At 42.1% G+C, this 17,337-nt stretch overlaps 1 protein-coding gene across 2 annotated transcripts in view; it reads left to right on the plus strand.

Moving 5' to 3' along the window:
• Positions 1 to 17,337, plus strand: part of arhgap29a (Rho GTPase activating protein 29a) — a 33,518-nt gene that overhangs the window by 3,558 nt on the left and 12,623 nt on the right. Inside the window, exons 3-6 of one of the 2 annotated variants that reach the window (XM_080865044.1) lie at positions 13,054 to 13,197; positions 16,044 to 16,140; positions 16,457 to 16,529; positions 16,993 to 17,053. In XM_080865044.1, the coding sequence (XP_080721170.1) occupies positions 13,054 to 13,197; positions 16,044 to 16,140; positions 16,457 to 16,529; positions 16,993 to 17,053 (375 nt within the window). Of the gene's footprint in view, positions 1 to 13,053; positions 13,198 to 14,500; positions 15,118 to 16,043; positions 16,141 to 16,456; positions 16,530 to 16,992; positions 17,054 to 17,337 lie in introns of those variants that run through there. The other variant, XM_080865045.1, reaches the window with a different exon arrangement.

Genomic DNA, 17,337 nt, shown 5'->3' on the forward strand with positions numbered 1-17,337 from the left:
AAGGCTGATTGTTACATCGTGAACCCATGCAAGCACGGGGCAGGGTCTTACAGAGAGGCTACCAAACTTGGCAATATGTACTGATTCAGGAAATAAGTCTTTATCTTGATTGTATCAGGGTGGTTTTTGCTTGTCGTGTCATTGTTAAGGTTTAGGGCTTCAGGGCATTAAGGGAGTGCGCTAACAGATTGTTGGAAGTCGCTGACTTGTGCTCGGATTGGGTTTGATTTAACACCCCAAGGCCTCCTCCCACCCCACCCCCAAAATTTATGGCCATATTGTTTCTGTGGTGCTTCACAATAGAGGCAACCTCTCATTACCCCCAGCGCTTGCTGAAACTGGAGGGAACCCTCCTTTTTTTTTTTAACGACACAGAGTGACGAGCGACAGTCAGCTCAGAGCCCCTGTAGCCTGTAACACTGCCTGTATTCACAGTCACTGATGTGAGTCTGACACTCATTGTCCCAGGAGGCATCTCCAGACTATCATGCTTCTGCTAACTGGCAACTTTTTGCAGAAACGATTCTTTCCCAAGTCCAGAATAGCTGCTGACCGCAGGACTGATCCCACAGGGGCTTTTCTCAGCCTGTGTTTTATTTTTCTGGCAATGCACATCAACCTTAAATGGTGATTAGTACTTAGTGCCTCTTGAGTTGTGGGTCAGTGACGCATGTCTGAATTGTCTTTTGCTAAGAGAAATCTGTTTATCCTCCTGGATTGCTGTTGGGTCAATGTTGACAACATGTCATATTCACAGTGTGACAGATACTTTTGGGGGCGTGACTTTGTCCAGTGGTTGCTTGTGAAAGACTTGTTAGTAATTGGATGGAGGGGATTGTTATTTTGACATATTGTTTTGCAGATGAGCTGTGGAGTTTGCCCTCATGGCATTTGCGTACAGCTGTAAGTAGAGTCTTTCCATCATATGATTTGTCAAGCAACTATTTAGCCCCTAATGTGTCTTCTTACAACAAATAACAAACTCCAAGCAACAGACTGTCGCTTCTCATCGTCTATTTTAGAGGTGAGGGAGTGCCTGTCCTGATACGATAGGTGTGCCATCGCTGTTGTTGTGAGTACCGAGGAGGATCGTGGCCAATTTCATGTGTCAGCTGCGCAATAAGGAAAACTGCAACACTAAGCAAACCATTCAGTGTAGGTCATTCAGACATTTACTGGCCCAGTTTTGTGTTTTCACTCAACCATAATAAAGCCGGTTAGTGTAATATTTAAGACTATAATATGGTTTGTTAATGGACTTATATTTTATGTAGAAGCTAAATAGCAACAAAAGCTTTAAAATGTTCAATTTAGCCTCATTCCTGCACATCGCAGGTGTTGCTGATAGAATGAGAGATGTGGACAGCTGCTGTCGGCTTAACTACTTTACAAATCCGCTGAATTTAAAGATGGTGGCAGACTAAACAAGCAGTCCGTCTGCATACAGACAGCTTTGATTTGAGCTTTTTCAATGTAGTTGTGCTGTTGCTGTGTAAAACCAGCAGGGCTTTTCAGGGAGGAGATGAATAAGAAAAACCAGGGAAAAGACCCGAGCACAGTGAGTAAATCGTGTAATTCTGATGCTTTTCTAGTTGTCTGGTCAGTCTTTGAACAGAACAGTTTTAACCAGATTAGCATGCTGTAACAAGGCATTAACAGCAGCTGATGCGGTGTTTCATATATTCCCTGCATCGGTGTCAGGGCGTTTCCCTGTCGGTCAAATATCTAAGAATACCTGGTGGACTAAGACCACCAGGTACCGGAACAGCTTCTTCCCCACAGCTGTCAGACTCCTGAACTCTGCCTCCTGACATCTGACCCACGTTAAACTCATGGACTGAACATACACACACACACAATGGACAACTGTACCCTCAAACACAATAATAACATGGACTGAACCACCACTCACAACCACTAGCACTTTATATAGCCTCTGTAGAAACTATCTACACCCTCACTTATCTTAACTGCACTACTGTATAGCTCTGTGTAAATAATCATTCTGTACATTCGATAATTTTTAATCCTACAACTGTTTACAACTTGCATAGTTCCCATTTCTGTATAGCTGTATATCCCAGATTCTGTAAAGTTATTTATTTCATATTCTGTATAGTTTTTCATATTTATATCCTGTTCATATCCTGTACATAGCTTGTACTCACTACAGCCTGTACATACTTATAGTTATAGAATATTCACAACATACTTCATACCGTGTACATTATAACATACCATAATAGACCCATTTCTGTAATATACTCACATATCTATATTATTGCTAATATATATTGTAATATATCTATATCACTAAGCACTTCTGGATGGATGCAAACTGCATTTCGTTGCCCTGTACCTGTGCATGTGCAATGACAATAAAGTTGAATTCTATTCTATTCTATTCTATTCTATTCTATTCTATTCTATTCTATCTGTTCCCTGTTTCTGCCTTAATTTGACACCCTGTATTTTTCTATGGACTGCTTTTGTGGACTGCTGATATATTGTGACTACTATAAACACGCAACTTCACATAGAAAATCTTAAACTCAGATCTGCATCCACTGCGTAGTTCATTGTGTGTGTCCTACACTCATGTTACATGTACCCTACATTGCTGTAGAACAAACCACACACATTTGTTTAGCGAATCTCTTGAATTACATGCTGACAAAGTGGGCCACAATGGGGTTTAAAGCCAAGTCTTTAATCATGCATTATAAATGAAGTGAGATTTCAGTGCAGCACGTGAATGCTGATGTGTCCAAAGCCCGTGGCCTCAGCAGCTCTGTGATTGTCAAATATTGCACAGTCCCCATCATTCTTTCTGGAAATGCCTGCGGTGCAGTACACGTACATAAAAACTGGGTTTTATTACAGCTTCGTCATCATTTGTCACGGTTATGATCTGTCAGGGGGAATGGATGACTCGTATGGCTGCCCTCTTTAATTCAGCCTTTGAGTCGTAGGTGTCCTCTGTTAATCAGTGTGGGTTTTCAGAGGTTTAGATTGTGTTGTTCTGGATTTTAATGATTAACAGGTGGCTTCTAAAAGTGACCTGCAGGTGTTGAGTAATGTGTAACGGCATCCTGTAATACACCTTGAAAAAAGAAATTGGTTCAGCTGGTTCATTCATGGGTAATGTAAGTTTAGCAAGTTGCATATTGGCGTTTTGGACTTTTTTTGAAATTTTTTTGAAGTGAAAATATTTTCCCACATGTCATAACGTAAGTGCCCGTCTTTTTATTTTTGTGTCTTTTTTTTGAAAGCCGGCTGAATATCCTGCCATGCTGAAAAGGCTCTGTGGGAAAGTGATTCTGATCTGGGTCCTCAGAGAAAGCCCTAATGCTATTTTCGTAATTTGTATTCCATTCCAAATCACCGCTTGTGAAATACCAGCCTAAAATTAGCCCTTCTTGTACTTTTCACTAACCGTTCCAGACTTTCTTAATGGCCGCAGCTATGCTGTGTTTAGACAGTCTCTCCCTCTGGGTCTGGGATCCACTGTAATGCATGCAAGCTTCTTCTTGCCTCCAAAAAGTTCCTTTTATGGTTCTTTTACTGTGCCTGTATTTAAAGTTGCTGTAAATTATCCTGAGCACAAGATAATAAGTCTCCCCAATATGTACTTACATGCAAGGTTTGGGATTCCTGGGATCTCGATTTAATCATGCTGGACACTTATCTTGTAAATTAAGCCTCCTAACTGGATTTATTACATTAGCTTAATTGTTCTGGGGGATCCTTATTTAAAAGCACAGCTATTGTCTTGGTATTAGTTGATGGGCTAGAGTTGGATAGATTTTTGGATTGTTCTCTCTCCCTCCCTAGGATTAAAGTACAGAGTCTTGTGACATATGGCAGGTCAATTTATCCTCTCTGACTGGGGGAACAAAACATGTAATGATGCACCCTGTACAGAGCGCACTGAGCTGACTATCTATCTTTTGGCAACAACAATGTGTACACTGAAGGCAGGCTGTATACAGGTGGCAAAGCCATGCAGACTTGTTGAGTTTGATAGTCCAACATGACTTGAAGATTTGTAAGTTGTTTTCAAGTTGGAACCCTAGGAAGCTCCCTCTCTGTGCGTATCCCTCTCCTTCGTACACTCCAGAAAGATTTACACTTATGGGCACTGTTGTTGTGGGAGCAGCTTTGTTCCAGGAGGCTGTCGATGTCTGCCACACACTGAGATAAAGCTCCAGGATTCCCACACTGGGCACGAGAGGTTTAGATAGACTGTGGGAGCTGAAGCGGGAATGTGCTTGAGAGAATCAGCCCTTGGGTATTCTTTCATATATAGAGTAGAAGGTTTTTGGCCATATAAAAAATGGATACTGAAGATGTTTTCTATGTGTGTGAAAAACAGGCATATAGCAGTGTCATGTTATTCTTATTAATATTACTCAGAATACAGATAATAGATTTATTAAAGGACTCTTTGTCTGTGTAAGACTTTCTTTTGCCTCTTTTAATTAAACTTGAAGGCTGAAGATTTACTGAGACTATGCAATGACATCAAGACTCTATGGTGCAAATTATTCATCCATTAAACGGGGATATCCAAATTAATGCTGACGGTGCATGATGGTGCTCATCCAGTTCAGGGTTGCAGGGGGCTGGAGCCTATCTCAGGTGGGGTACACCTTGGACAGGTTGCTGGTCTGTCGCAGGGCTAACCCTAACCTTGGTGCATGCTTGCATGCGACTGGACCAACCCCACGCTGTTTACAGCTCATAGCTCTGTTGGTACCTGCCAACAAAGCTGATGGGAGTGCATTCATTGAATTATAAGCACAAAAATTAAACCATTACCTTCCCAGTCATTTGATAGAACAGAAATAGGTCATGACTAATATAAGAGAAAACTCCTTGGTTCATAACTTTGAAAGCTTTTACAGAAGAGTGGCAGATTAGCACTGGCTCTAGAGCCCAGAATGCCTTCGCTCCTGTGCACGTTCTGAGTCTGCTCACGCTGTTAATTGCAAGAAACAAAACAGTGCAATGTGCTCAGTTAAAATGCTTGGTATGGTTTTCCCAGATTCCTTTTTTATATTCGGTGTAGTTCAAGTTGGAACTATACAAAGCAATGAATGTCCCTGAAGTCGACCCTTTGCAGCGTGCTAAGTTCACAAAACGTGGAATTCTTGAATGTTTTTTATTGACTGAAATGTACTGTTTCAGTCAATTAAATGCCTTGACAGTTATGAAAGTAACTGTGTTTTGAGGGTCTTTTTAAAGCTTTTTAGCCCACAAAGCCCATTCTCCCAGGATTAGAATGCTAGTAAAGCTAAACAGTGTGCTCTTGTTCTCAGTGCAGTGTTTGCCCCCAACCTCAGCCTCCTCACCACCCAATTCTGCCCCTTGACAGGTGTACTAAAGGGGCCCATCTGTGCACTTGTTGGACAGCTCTCCCAACTCTGTCCTGCAGATTTTCCTTTGCCCGTACTCTCTTCAGTCTAATGCCTGGCCTGCTTGGCTGCAAACTAGAGGTTGCACTGTGGGGGTATTTGAAGTTTCTCTTTAAAAAAAAAAGAAGCATAGTTGGAATGCCAGCCTTCAGGGCTTTGCGTCCACAGTGGGCGACAGCGGCAGGGTGGTGATCTGGGGGGATATCTAGAGAGAAAGGTCGCCTGTCTTTCGTCTGTGACAGACGGCTCCAAATAGAAATGAAAGAGGATGAAAACAAATTCTTCACTCTACTGGGCATCTCATTTCTATTCAAAGGATTAAAGAGGGAAATATCTGATGGGTAAATGTGTCATTAGAGAAACACATCTTGGGATTTTTCACCTGTCTTAACATGTTATTGGATTTTTGTAATTGTTATTAATATGGTTATAGCTTGTTCTTCTCTCTGTTAACATGATGGCACGTTTTCTTAATTATTTTTTTTAACTGCTAACAAGCTTGAAAAAGGCAATTCCCAGCAGAGTGGGAACAAAAAAAGCCCCCTACCTGGGTAGAAGGTGCTGCGTGTCTAGCCTAAGGGTATTTTTTTTTCTTCTCTTGAATGACAGCTCTTTGTGCATGCAGCCATGGGAAAATGGCTTCAAAGGTAAAGCAACAGGGAATGGTTTGGCATGAGCATAGAAACGTAGGCGATGTTCCCCTGCCTTTTTTAACCAGCTGAGTGTAATCTGCTAATCCACAGAGCAGGCTGCCGGTGGTCTGTCGACAGAGGTGGAACACGGCCGTTGACCACAGGAAGTTTGATGGGGAGGGGGGATATCGAGGGGATCTATAGGCCACCCATTGCAGTGACCTGGCAGAGTGTTAAAGGTTAAGTGGACCTATTTCGCAGGATTGCCTTATAGTCGCGCAAATAGTTTGAAATGGTGGTGAGGTCGTTTTTGCCTGTAAGTGAGAGAGGTGGTAGAAAGTGGCATTTCACTCTTGCCAATTAAATATGACTCCTTTACAATAAAAAGGTTATTGAGTCAGACAGTGATTGATTATTAGACCTAAGGGTCAAACTATGCTTAGCAAATCTTACCGTAGCTTTTGATGAATCCTCAAGTTACTGCCACTCCAAAGTGCCAGCTGGTTATTTAGGGGGTGAGTCAAAGGAATGTCCTGCTGCGGTCTTATTCAATGGGACACATGGAGTGGTTTTGATTGACATTAGTCATGGGTTGCCTGTCCAACATATTATTTAGCCCCCTCTGCCTTGAGCTGCTTCCATCTGATCGGAGCGGCGCAGACCCGGTCGTGACACGTTTAGCGATTTCACACTCGTTTTGTGGCAATGCGCAGCCTCTGTCCTCTCAAATGTTTTGAAGCATAAATAATACATTGCTCCCATGATTTGCAATGCATGAATGAGCATAGCTAGGGTCGCAGCAAAAGGAATGTTGCCAAGTCATATTGTGTCAGACCCAAGTGGAAGTTTTGTGCCTCAAAGAGTCGAATCATTGAAGGCCCAAAAAGTGAAAGCTGGCATGTGGTACACATCAAGCAAAGACGTTGGGGTTGCAACAAAAGCGGCTAGTTTTATTATATGGTTATTCTTTTATTGTGGGTAACGTGAAGTAGAAGGTTTATTTTTTTTATTTAGTCTAAGTTTAATATGTTTTTTTGTCTTTTGTTTGTTTGTTTTAAATCCTTTTTTGTTCTGAGAACCAAACAGACACAACTCGGGCAAATAATTCCTGTGCACGTCACTGCTTCACTGATGTGCCACATGTCTTTCCTGCATACTACGTAGCCTAAACCAATCATGAATCTTATCAAATGGAAGTATGCATCCTAAACTTAATGTTAAATCTTGAAGTCCATCACGTGAAGGTGTCAAGAGAGCATCTGCTCCACAGTGTTTTGGTGTTGACGTGTCATCTCAGTGGTGAGCGATCTGACAATGTTTTCATTATGGATCCCCCTCCACTCCTCGCTCCCGCAACTCCCGTCCGCGCTCCCAAACAAGAGGCTGGAATGTTGGGTTTCCATGACGCTAATGAAGTAAAAACCTGGCAATGCGTTGCTGGCAGCCTCTGAGCAGCTCCTGATCTGCGGCCTCCTTCTCATCAGGATCAGAGTCTGATCCCTCTGCAGCCTTCATTCACCAGGGCTTATTATGCCCAGGAATGTCTCTCACTCACTCCCTCCCTCATAACCCCCTCTGAAGCAGGGATGTGGGGTGCTGGGGTAAATTTTGGACAAATCCCCAGTAAGAGTACTACCCCAAATAACACACAACCCCCCCACACACTTTTTTTTCTGGCTCCCATCAAACTAAAACTCCTCCCCTACTACTCCTTACAATCTTTCCTCTGCTAACTGTCACACTTGGACAAAGATAAGCACAAACTCCTCTCCTTCTTTCCTGTGGAAAGCCTTTGTTGTGATTTATGTTCCATAAATGCTTCATGTAGCAGGCCCATGAGGTGACCAATCCCACTTGTTTGCCATTTGCCCCAGGGACAATGGGGAGTTTTTGGTACTCAAACAAGTCCTCACTCCAGAGTCCTTAGATTTCCCAGGGGAAAACAGAATGATCTTCCCAGAGGCGTGTTTATTTTTTTACCAGTGTTCAGAAATCCTTCAACTATTTGCAAATTGAAACGTCTTCCATCGCTGCACTGTCAATACCTCTGCCATTATGTTTTTTTTAAAGGCACTCTGCAGTGGGAACCAGTCCTTTCTTTGTGTTCCAGCCAGAAAGGCAATTTAGGGGTTAAATAATCAGTCTCTGTACATTATCCTGTGTCATGCTGGGCTGGTGGATGCACCCATAATGTCTTGCTAATTAGCCTCTATTTAGGTTTTTCCAATAGGCCACACAGCTGCCATTGACGATTGAAGCCCATGGAGCTTTGCAAAGGAAGACCCTCTGTCTTGTGGGCATTCATGATTTTAGGCTTGTCCTTAATAAACCTTTAGTCTCCCCAAGCTTGATGCTTTCAGGATTCGGTATCCAGTTATTTGGTAGATGAATAGGGTATCTTGCCTCTGTGGGGATGATTTAGTCCATTGTGTGTATGTTGTCTTTCAAAGGATAATGTCCATAAATGGGATCTAAACTGACCAGGACCCATTAAGGGCTCAAGGGTTGAAGCAATTTGTTGTAAACGTTGACCCTTATCATATAAGATAGTGACAGAAAGAGGTTGTGGGAAAACCCTAGCACCAGGGATAAAAATAGCAAAAATCTACATTCAAAAATACTAAAAGTAACAGTAAAAATAACAGAGTAGTTGCTGGACCATTACAAAACAACGTTTGTCAAGTTTTGTACGGCAGAACTGAGTCTTATTATGATGTCTGGTTGTGCCAGAAGTTCATCACTGGTTCCTTTTGCTGCCTCGTGTGGAGCTGGGCAGCTGAAACAAAAAGACTAGAGGCTTATGCCCTCAAAACCCACCAGGTCTTCGGCACTGGAAGGAGCTGCACATGGCATCTGATGATTGATGAAGATGGTTGCTATGGATAAAGATGGGATTCCAGGTCCTGTGGAGAAGCTTTTGGCAAAATAGAAGGAGCAAGCATGTTGGCATGGACAACCATCTCACTGTGGTAGTGAAACAGTCTTGTGATTGAGCTTGTCCCCTCATGAAATAGTTTTTGGTAATGAGCTGCTTATTTAGTTATTTCCACACATTTTAGGCAATCTTTTGCTGGTTAATTGGTTTGAGTTGCCGCTTGTTGTCTTTATGATGATATTTCTCAACAGTCTAGTCGGCTGGACATAAAGTTCCCAGTAGAGCTGGGCGATATGAGATTTTTTCATATCACGATATGTTTTTTTCATTTCAGGCGATAACGATATCTATCACGATATAAGCCAAATAACTATTTGTAAGATTTAAATGTGCCGTTGCTCACAAGTAAAATGTGAAATAATCAGCAGCTTGTTTTGATTTAAATATTTATTTCCCATAATAAGTTCAACAGGGTAGATGTACTTAAGGAACATGAGACTTTTTCAGATAAATAAAGGCAAATATTGCAAACTACACAAAAGGCAGCCGCTAAAGCGTTTAAGTTTCAAAATAGAACAAACGAAACAAACTAAATTGTCAATTCCACTTAGAAACAAAATATTAATTCTAAAAATAAATCTTAGTTTGTTTTACAGAAGAACAGACAAAACTGACTAACTTTTGTCAATATCAAATAAACTGAGAACTAAAAGGAAATTCTCAATCTCTCCTTGTTGTATAGCTTAGCTTTTCAAACAGTTTTAACAGTTACTTTAGTCTGACAAAAGCCGAATGACGAATTAGCGCTTCCAGTCAGAGACTCAGGCTACGTCCACACGTACACGGGTATTTTTGAAAACGGAGATTTTCCGTTTTCGTTTTAAAAAATAATCCCGTCCACACATAAAGGCAGAAATGAAGGAAAACGCTGCTATGAACATGCCAAAGCATCAGGTGGCGCTAGATTCCTAACCGTGTAGAAATGTTGGCCAATCAGAAGTCTAGAAGCCTCGGTGGGAAAAAGTAAACAAAGCTGGGGCATAGAAGCAGAACCGAGTCGTATGTGTGGAGGGACAGTAACTGTGTGTATATGTAAGCATTTAAACACTGCAGAGAGTAGAATTAACAGTAACAGTATTGTAGAAATTCATTTCACCGAAACAATAACGTGGCGCACAGTGTGACGCATGCACCAGTTTATTGTATTTCCAGACTTGCTTTCGGCACAATTTACAGTGCACGCTACTCTGTTTTTTGTCAGACTTGAAATAGCCGAAATACCTTCACACTACGGAACTTCTATGGCTCTTCCGTTCGACAATCTCTCCGGCATTGGAACCATCATCTGTTTTCTCTTCGGTCACGCTCGGTTGATTTTTCTAGTCGGCACACTCATTTCCTCCATTACCCGCTGGCTGCTTCCCAAACAAACACACGTGCGGCTTGGCACTTGTGCTGTATGTAACAAGTCACGTGACGCTGCGGCTGTGATTGGTTCGGCTCTGCGCTACTGAATTTGGATCGGCTGACCTTTTTTTTTTTTTTAAGAGAACAAGAGTGGCGAGGTCTATCGCGATAGCTTAATTTCTCTATCGAGTAAAAGTTATATCGCGATACATATCGTTATCGTTCTATCGCCCAGCTCTAGTTCCCAGTAAAGCAGCAGAATATATAGACATTTTGCATGTCAGAGCTGTTCTGTTCAAAACGTTTTACCTGAACTGTTGATCACTGTGAAGTTGTCACAGACTGGTCAGTCGGCTGGATTTACATTTCAGGCCTCAGCTAGTATTGTCACGGTGGCCACAAAGACCTAGCATTATTAGCCCCACTGGCGGAACTATTTGTCCCACTCCAAAAGAGAGAGCTAACGAATAAAAGAAAAAACGGGAGACAGCTAAAGTCTTCCTGATCCCCATTTCCATGAAGGGTAATCCAGGGGTGATCGTCAGCACAAAATGCGGCTTTGACCGACTGTGTCTTTTGTGTGTGTGTGTGTGTGTGTGTGTGTGTGTGTGTGTGTGTGTGTGTGTGTGTGTGTGTGTGTGTGTGTGTGTATGTTTGTTTGTGTGTTTTCGTTTAACCTGTATTTGGCTGCAAAGATATGTGACCTGGAAACAACTATTAAAGTGAAGTCATATGACATTTAAAACATGAAATCAAAACAACCTCCCAAACAGCCTCCTGTGTATTTAGTGTGATTATAGTTTAGGACTCAGCATATCTAGATCACAAGTGTAATTATGTGAGTATGTGTGTATATTGTGTTTGCATGAGTGAGGGAACAGAGGGAGACGTGCCTACCCTCTTGTACTGGTTATTTCTAAGAAAGCCACCCATGCATGTTGTGTCAGCAGTCTGGTCACACTCCACTGTATGTTACCAGTAAGTAGCAAAAAATACCTCAGCCTTACCTACCTTAGTTAATGCATTGCGCTGTTCATGATCTCACTCTGACTAAGCCGAGAGCACGTTTTCAAGGTTAGATGATAACAGAGTGTTTTGTCCCCTTGTTAATGGCTGTGACTCACTGTTTGTAAAGTCACGTGCAGTACAGAGAACCACATACCTGAGATGCCGTGTTTTCTTTGGTTCGCTCGCTGGATGGCTGATGATTGCTAAAAGACCATAGTAGGTCTCGTTTATTTATGCACATAGCAGTTGGGTTCGTGTGTTGCGTTTCTTCCGTCCTCCACTTTATGGTGTTGTCGCCAGGACAGGAGAACTCAAACCCGGAATGGTGTCACATAGTTATCTTGTCACCAGTATGTACAGTGGGGCAAAAAAGTATTTAGTATCTTCTTCCTCCAAACACGACGAGTTGAGTTTATACCAAAAAGTTCTACTTTGGTTTCATCTGACCACATGACATTCTCCCAATCCTCTGCTGTATCATCCATGTGCTCTCTGGCAAACTTCAGACGGGCCTGGACATGCACTGGCTTCAGCAGCGGAACACGTCTGGCACTGCGGGATTTGATTCCCTGCCGTTGTAGTGTGTTACTGATGGTGACCTTTGTTACTTTGGTCCCAGCTCTCTGCAGGTCATTCACCAGGTCCCCCCGTGTGGTTCTGGGATCTTTGCTCACCGTTCTCATGATCATTTTGACCCCACGGGATGAGATCTTGCGTGGAGCCCCAGATCGAGGGAGATTATCAGTGGTCTTGTATGTCTTCCATTTTCTGATGATTGCTCCCACAGTTGATTTTTTCACACCAAGCTGCTTGCCTATTGTAGATTCACTCTTCCCAGTCTGGTGCAGGTCTACAATACTTTTCCTGGTGTCCTTCGAAAGCTCTTTGGTCTTGGCCATGGCGGAGTTTGGAGTCTGACTGTTTGAGGCTGTGGACAGGTGTCTTTTATACAGATGATGAGTTCAAACAGGTGCCATTCATACAGGTAACGAGTGGGGGACAGAAAAGCTTCTTACAGAAGACGTTACAGGTCTGTGAGAGCCAGAGATTTTCCCTGTTTGAGATGACCAAATACTTATTTTCCACCCTAACTTACGAATAAATTCTTTACAAATCCTACCATGTGGATTCATGGATTTTTTTTTCACATTCTGTCTCTCACAGTTGAAGTGTACCTCTGGTGCAAATTACTGACCTCTGTCATCATTTTAAGTGGGGGACCTTGCACAATCGGTGGCTGACTAAATACTTTTTTGCCCCACTGTAAATTGGTGGGTCCTAGGACTAATCTGCTCAGGGTTTATAAAACGTGATAGCATTTTGTTTGATACACTTCTGTTTGGAAACACAGTGGGCCTGCAGACACAGTTCATAGCATAAAGTGGCACCTTGGAAACGTTTAATTTTCCAGCTTCTACAGTATCATGTAGCATATGACCTGTCATCATTGAGACGGAGCAACACTGCCAATGATCTCTTTTCTTACTGGTGAAAGGTTAACAAGGCTAATGGATAATCCACTGGCTGTATAATATGTCAGTTCTGTCATTTGAAATGGTTGATGTCATATATCGCATGTTAGTTATTGCCAAAATGTTCTAAGGGGCTAAGGGATTCCTTTTCTCATCAGTCTGGACTAAATGTGAGCATATCTTTCTGACTGGGTGGAAAATGTGTGCAATAAGCATTATTTAACTGTCTTGACAATCTCCAGAGCACCAAGACTGTCTTCACCACGCGGTCCACGAACGTCTCGGTGAGCTGCTACGAGTCCTGAAGGCCATTATCAGCAAACACCAGAGCCTCAACTCAGTGGATATCCTCAGTACAGCTGGAACCGTCATCGCCACGGTCAAAGGTGAGCAAAGATGACCAGCTCCCCCTAAATGCTCACCCTCATAACTTTCGGCTTTCCTGTAAAACATGCCAGATACTCCTCCACTCTTCCTTTAGTCTGTTTTCTGTCTCTGCTTATCTAATCCTCCCTTCTCCCTTGATAGTCTTCTCTGCTGGGCATTCACTATTACCACGTCCTGTCTCTCATACAGTCTTCCCAATCCTGGTTTAAAGAACTTCCCAGAGACTGTTTCTCTGGAGTTGTCTTTCAGCTTCAAGGTGACACAGTTCTTCAGAAGTCACTCGAGCACTTTGAATGCAGCAACGTGTGTTTCAAACCCCATATAGAGACTAAGAAAATAATATTTGGGAGTCGGGTACCTGATACTTGAAGATCCAGGGAGAAGCGGGTGTCCTTTGTGCTTTGTCTGCCAGTCCAGTGGGAACTGCACAGAGGAATCCTTTTCAGTCGCTCATTCTTTAAGATTATGATCTGGCATGCAGGTCAGTTCTTAACTTGGCGGCCACACAAGAATCCCTAGAGTATACCTCGTCTCAATTTGCATTGCAAAGAGGGGCAGAGAGGGGCTGCATAAAAAGCTTTTACTTCTAAGGAATGGTGACATGATGGAGAGGCCTGAGGAGGCTCTGCATGTGCATGTGAATGTGAATGGGCTTCACCTTTAGCTGAAATACTTGGAATGAGTCCATACACATTTGGGCGTGTGCATATATGTGCCACAAAAAATAAGCTCTTGCAAGTCCTGTCTTTCATGCAGTAACTTGAGTGTTTATGTGGCACTGGAACATGTCTTTGCACAAGCGAGACAAAAAAGCACAACTTTGTCAATGAGGAAGGCTTGGATTTGAGAGCTTAATAGTCATTCTGTAAAAACATTGTTATTAATGCTCGTGATTATATTGCATTAATCATTAGGAGGATTCATAAGTATATAGATTGAAAGTCTTCAGCTGTTAGACAAACTTTTTTTTAAATAGTTCTGAGTAATGGTATTATTATTTTTATTTCAGAGGAAGTTCCTATAGTGAATAGTAGATATTATAACACAGTAATTACTTGTTCTTTCCATAACTATATGAAGTGCTGTAACATCTTTCTACCACTAGGTGGCCAGACCTGTCCACTTCTTGATACCCCACCCCCCCAAAAAAGAGAGATGTAGACGGTGCCAGTGTGTTATCAGCTTTGCTCCATTGTTTTTGAGCCACCAAGCCTGATATTTTACACAATAACGTACATATGAGGCAAAACTAGCAATTTGTTTTGGATTTCTACTTGAAGTGCACCCTGACCCTACGTCAAAGAGTTGTTTTGGTGGAAAATTGAACCTCCCACCCTGTGATACTCTGTTTCCTTGGCATACCTCAGTACGTCTTCAATTACTCTCTGTTGGAGCTTCCGATCCCTTAATTGCAGCACAGGACTCTGCTACTGATGAGTGTTTCGAGAGTGTTGTGCTTTTCGAGTGAAACAATACCATTTTTCTCTGATGATGTAACTTCCACATTTGGACCACTGGTTGGGGCCTGAGCGAGTACTGGCATTGTATTCCAGCAAGCCTCAGGATGTCCTGTTGGGGGGTAGGGGCTGTGCGGGAGAGGAGATGCGAAAGCAGAGCTGTATGATTTGAATGGTGGTAACTGCTGGGGGTGGCTTGGAGACACCCCGTTAAAATCAGTTTTTAAATTTAATTTGAAGACTTTTTCTTTCCCCCCATTGAATTTATTTTATTTATTTTCAGTGGTCAGTCTTTCCTTGTGTTGGTCAAAGGAATCCTTTTCTTGGACCAGCTAAAGATTTGCAAGTATTTTGGTGTCATGTTTAAGGCTTCTTCCAAGGAGTCTTAAGCAGGTGTTGATTTCCATGATCAACAAGGCTTATATCTGTTTAGGACAAAGCGGGACAGAAACCTGTTTTGAGGTAGGTAATTGCTGGTTCACTTGTGTGCTTCTTTAGCAACACCTTCTGAAAACATTTTGAGGTACGAGGCAATATGTAATAGCAGTTTAGAAGACTGGGAAGGTCTATAGTAGGCGTTTGTAGGTGGTTTGCATTATGTGAAGCAGATACTAAGAGACCAGGTGGAAGATCTAGGACTCTAGGTGTGGATGACGTTTAGGCTAGTTTTGTTTCAGGATTTGAGAAGTTATTAAAGTTCAGGAAATTCTGAAGTTGTCCCAGCTTAGGATTAATGTTCAAAAGTCAAGACATTGAAGTAGGTTTTGAGCTTAGCTAATAAAAAACAAGTGAACTCTGTTAGTTTTCTATTTAAAATGTCTGAAAGTCATTGAACTCTAGAAATCTCCATTGTTCTATTGGAAAGGAAAGACTGAATGACCAGTGACATCACTGATTTATTGCTGGGTCTCATTTCTGAGCATCTCTCTCCTGGTTTATTTTCCCTCTGCTCAGTCCGGCCAGGAAGTTTATTGTGAAGACTGATTACAGCCGTATTTACACTGGTGTTTTTCCTCCATTCTGTCCTCAGTCATCACTGTGTTTAGATTTTCAGCAGGAAACTACTGCAAGAGCAGATTACAGCCAAATATACACACTCACGGTCTTTGCTTATCTTCACTGATTTAACATAAAGTTGTTTTTGGATGCCTCTGAGGGATTGCTCAACTCTAAAAGGTCTACACACAAACAGTCCTCTAGCTCTCAGAGCTTTTGAGGAGTACAGTCTGAGTCAGAAGAGATTTTCATTCACTCTGTTGTTAACATCATGCACAGGATGATGAATCATATCTTGTGATTGTTGCCTTAAACACAGGATGTCTTCAGTATGCAGGATTTGGGGTTGTTACAGAAAGTTGACTCAGTCTTACTTCACCATAATTTGACAGGAGTGAACTTTAAGGAGGTGAACGAAGACAACAAACATAAGCATTTCGGAGAGATCTACGCCGCAATCGACACATTGGCATTCACCTTTGGCAATGTGTGAGTATGATGTCATTACTCTGATTGCTCCTTCCACGGCTCATTTCACTCGATGATGTTTGTTACTGCGTTCAATTCGTTTGCATATGCACGCAGCTAATGGAGGCCAGCCGATATTTATTAATCTTGTGTAAAAAGAGAGAATAAGAGCTAAGGAAAAATAAAAGCAGTTCTTTTTTGTGAGTGCAGATAAAAACTCTGTTTATGCTAAATAAACCCCCCGAACATAATTTAAGTCGTGTTTTTGTGTGTATTTCCTTTTGTGCTTTTCATTCTTTACTGAACCTTTCTTTTATTTTGTTTTGTTTTTCTTCAGAGTGTCTGACTTCCTTATGGGAGATGTAGAGAATGGATCAGTGTTGGGGCTCCCCCTGACTAAGAGAAGCAGGGTAAGAGAAGTGCAATATTTAAAAGTGAGGCTTTAACTTCCTGATAAACATCCTCCAGAACTGCATTTAAGATTTAAAATGAAACTCGTACCTTAGAATATGGGCTCCATTATTAAACATACATTCATCATCAGTTCATGGACTCTCCTGTTAAGTGTACGATTTTGGCTTCTGGCCCTGAATTGTCAAAAATAAGATATGAAAAGTTGCCCAGCGGAGATCAGGGGTGAAGCAACATACCTGCAGGTTGCAGCATGATTCTGAAATGGCCTCTTCAAATGATGAATTGATGTCATGCTTTGTTGTTTTCCCACTGCAGTTTTTGTAACTGATGTAAGGAGGAAGCCAAGTTTCTGATAAGCCTTTTTCAAGCGTTTTAGCCGAGCGTACTCTGCTTTGACAAGGAAGTTCACCCTTCGTGCACCTCCCCTATGTCTCATATTTATTTATTCATGTTTTCCAGTCTTTTGAGAACCTCTCTGTGGAATCTGGAGGATCCGGTCTTGAGAAAGATGATCCGCCAGGTAAGGCAGATCACTGACACACAGCTACTGTACTGTACTGTTCTCCAGTGTGGAAGTTTCAGGAGTGGGGAGAGATTGACTCTGTTTTTTGTCCTCTCCCTGGCATGTCTGTGGGGTTATTTGCAATTATGTCCAGTCACCTTATTCTGGTATTAATGCATGTGGTCATTCTCCTGTCATCATTGCTTCCCTTCAAAAGGCATTAATATTGTATACTTTATTGATCCCTGTGGGGAAATTCTTCTCTGCATTTAACCGATGGGCATGGGCTTTTTCAGTGTGTA

This window comes from Rhamphochromis sp. 'chilingali' (assembly GCF_963969265.1).
Source record: "Rhamphochromis sp. 'chilingali' genome assembly, chromosome: 18".
NCBI lineage: Eukaryota > Metazoa > Chordata > Actinopteri > Cichliformes > Cichlidae > Rhamphochromis > Rhamphochromis sp. 'chilingali'.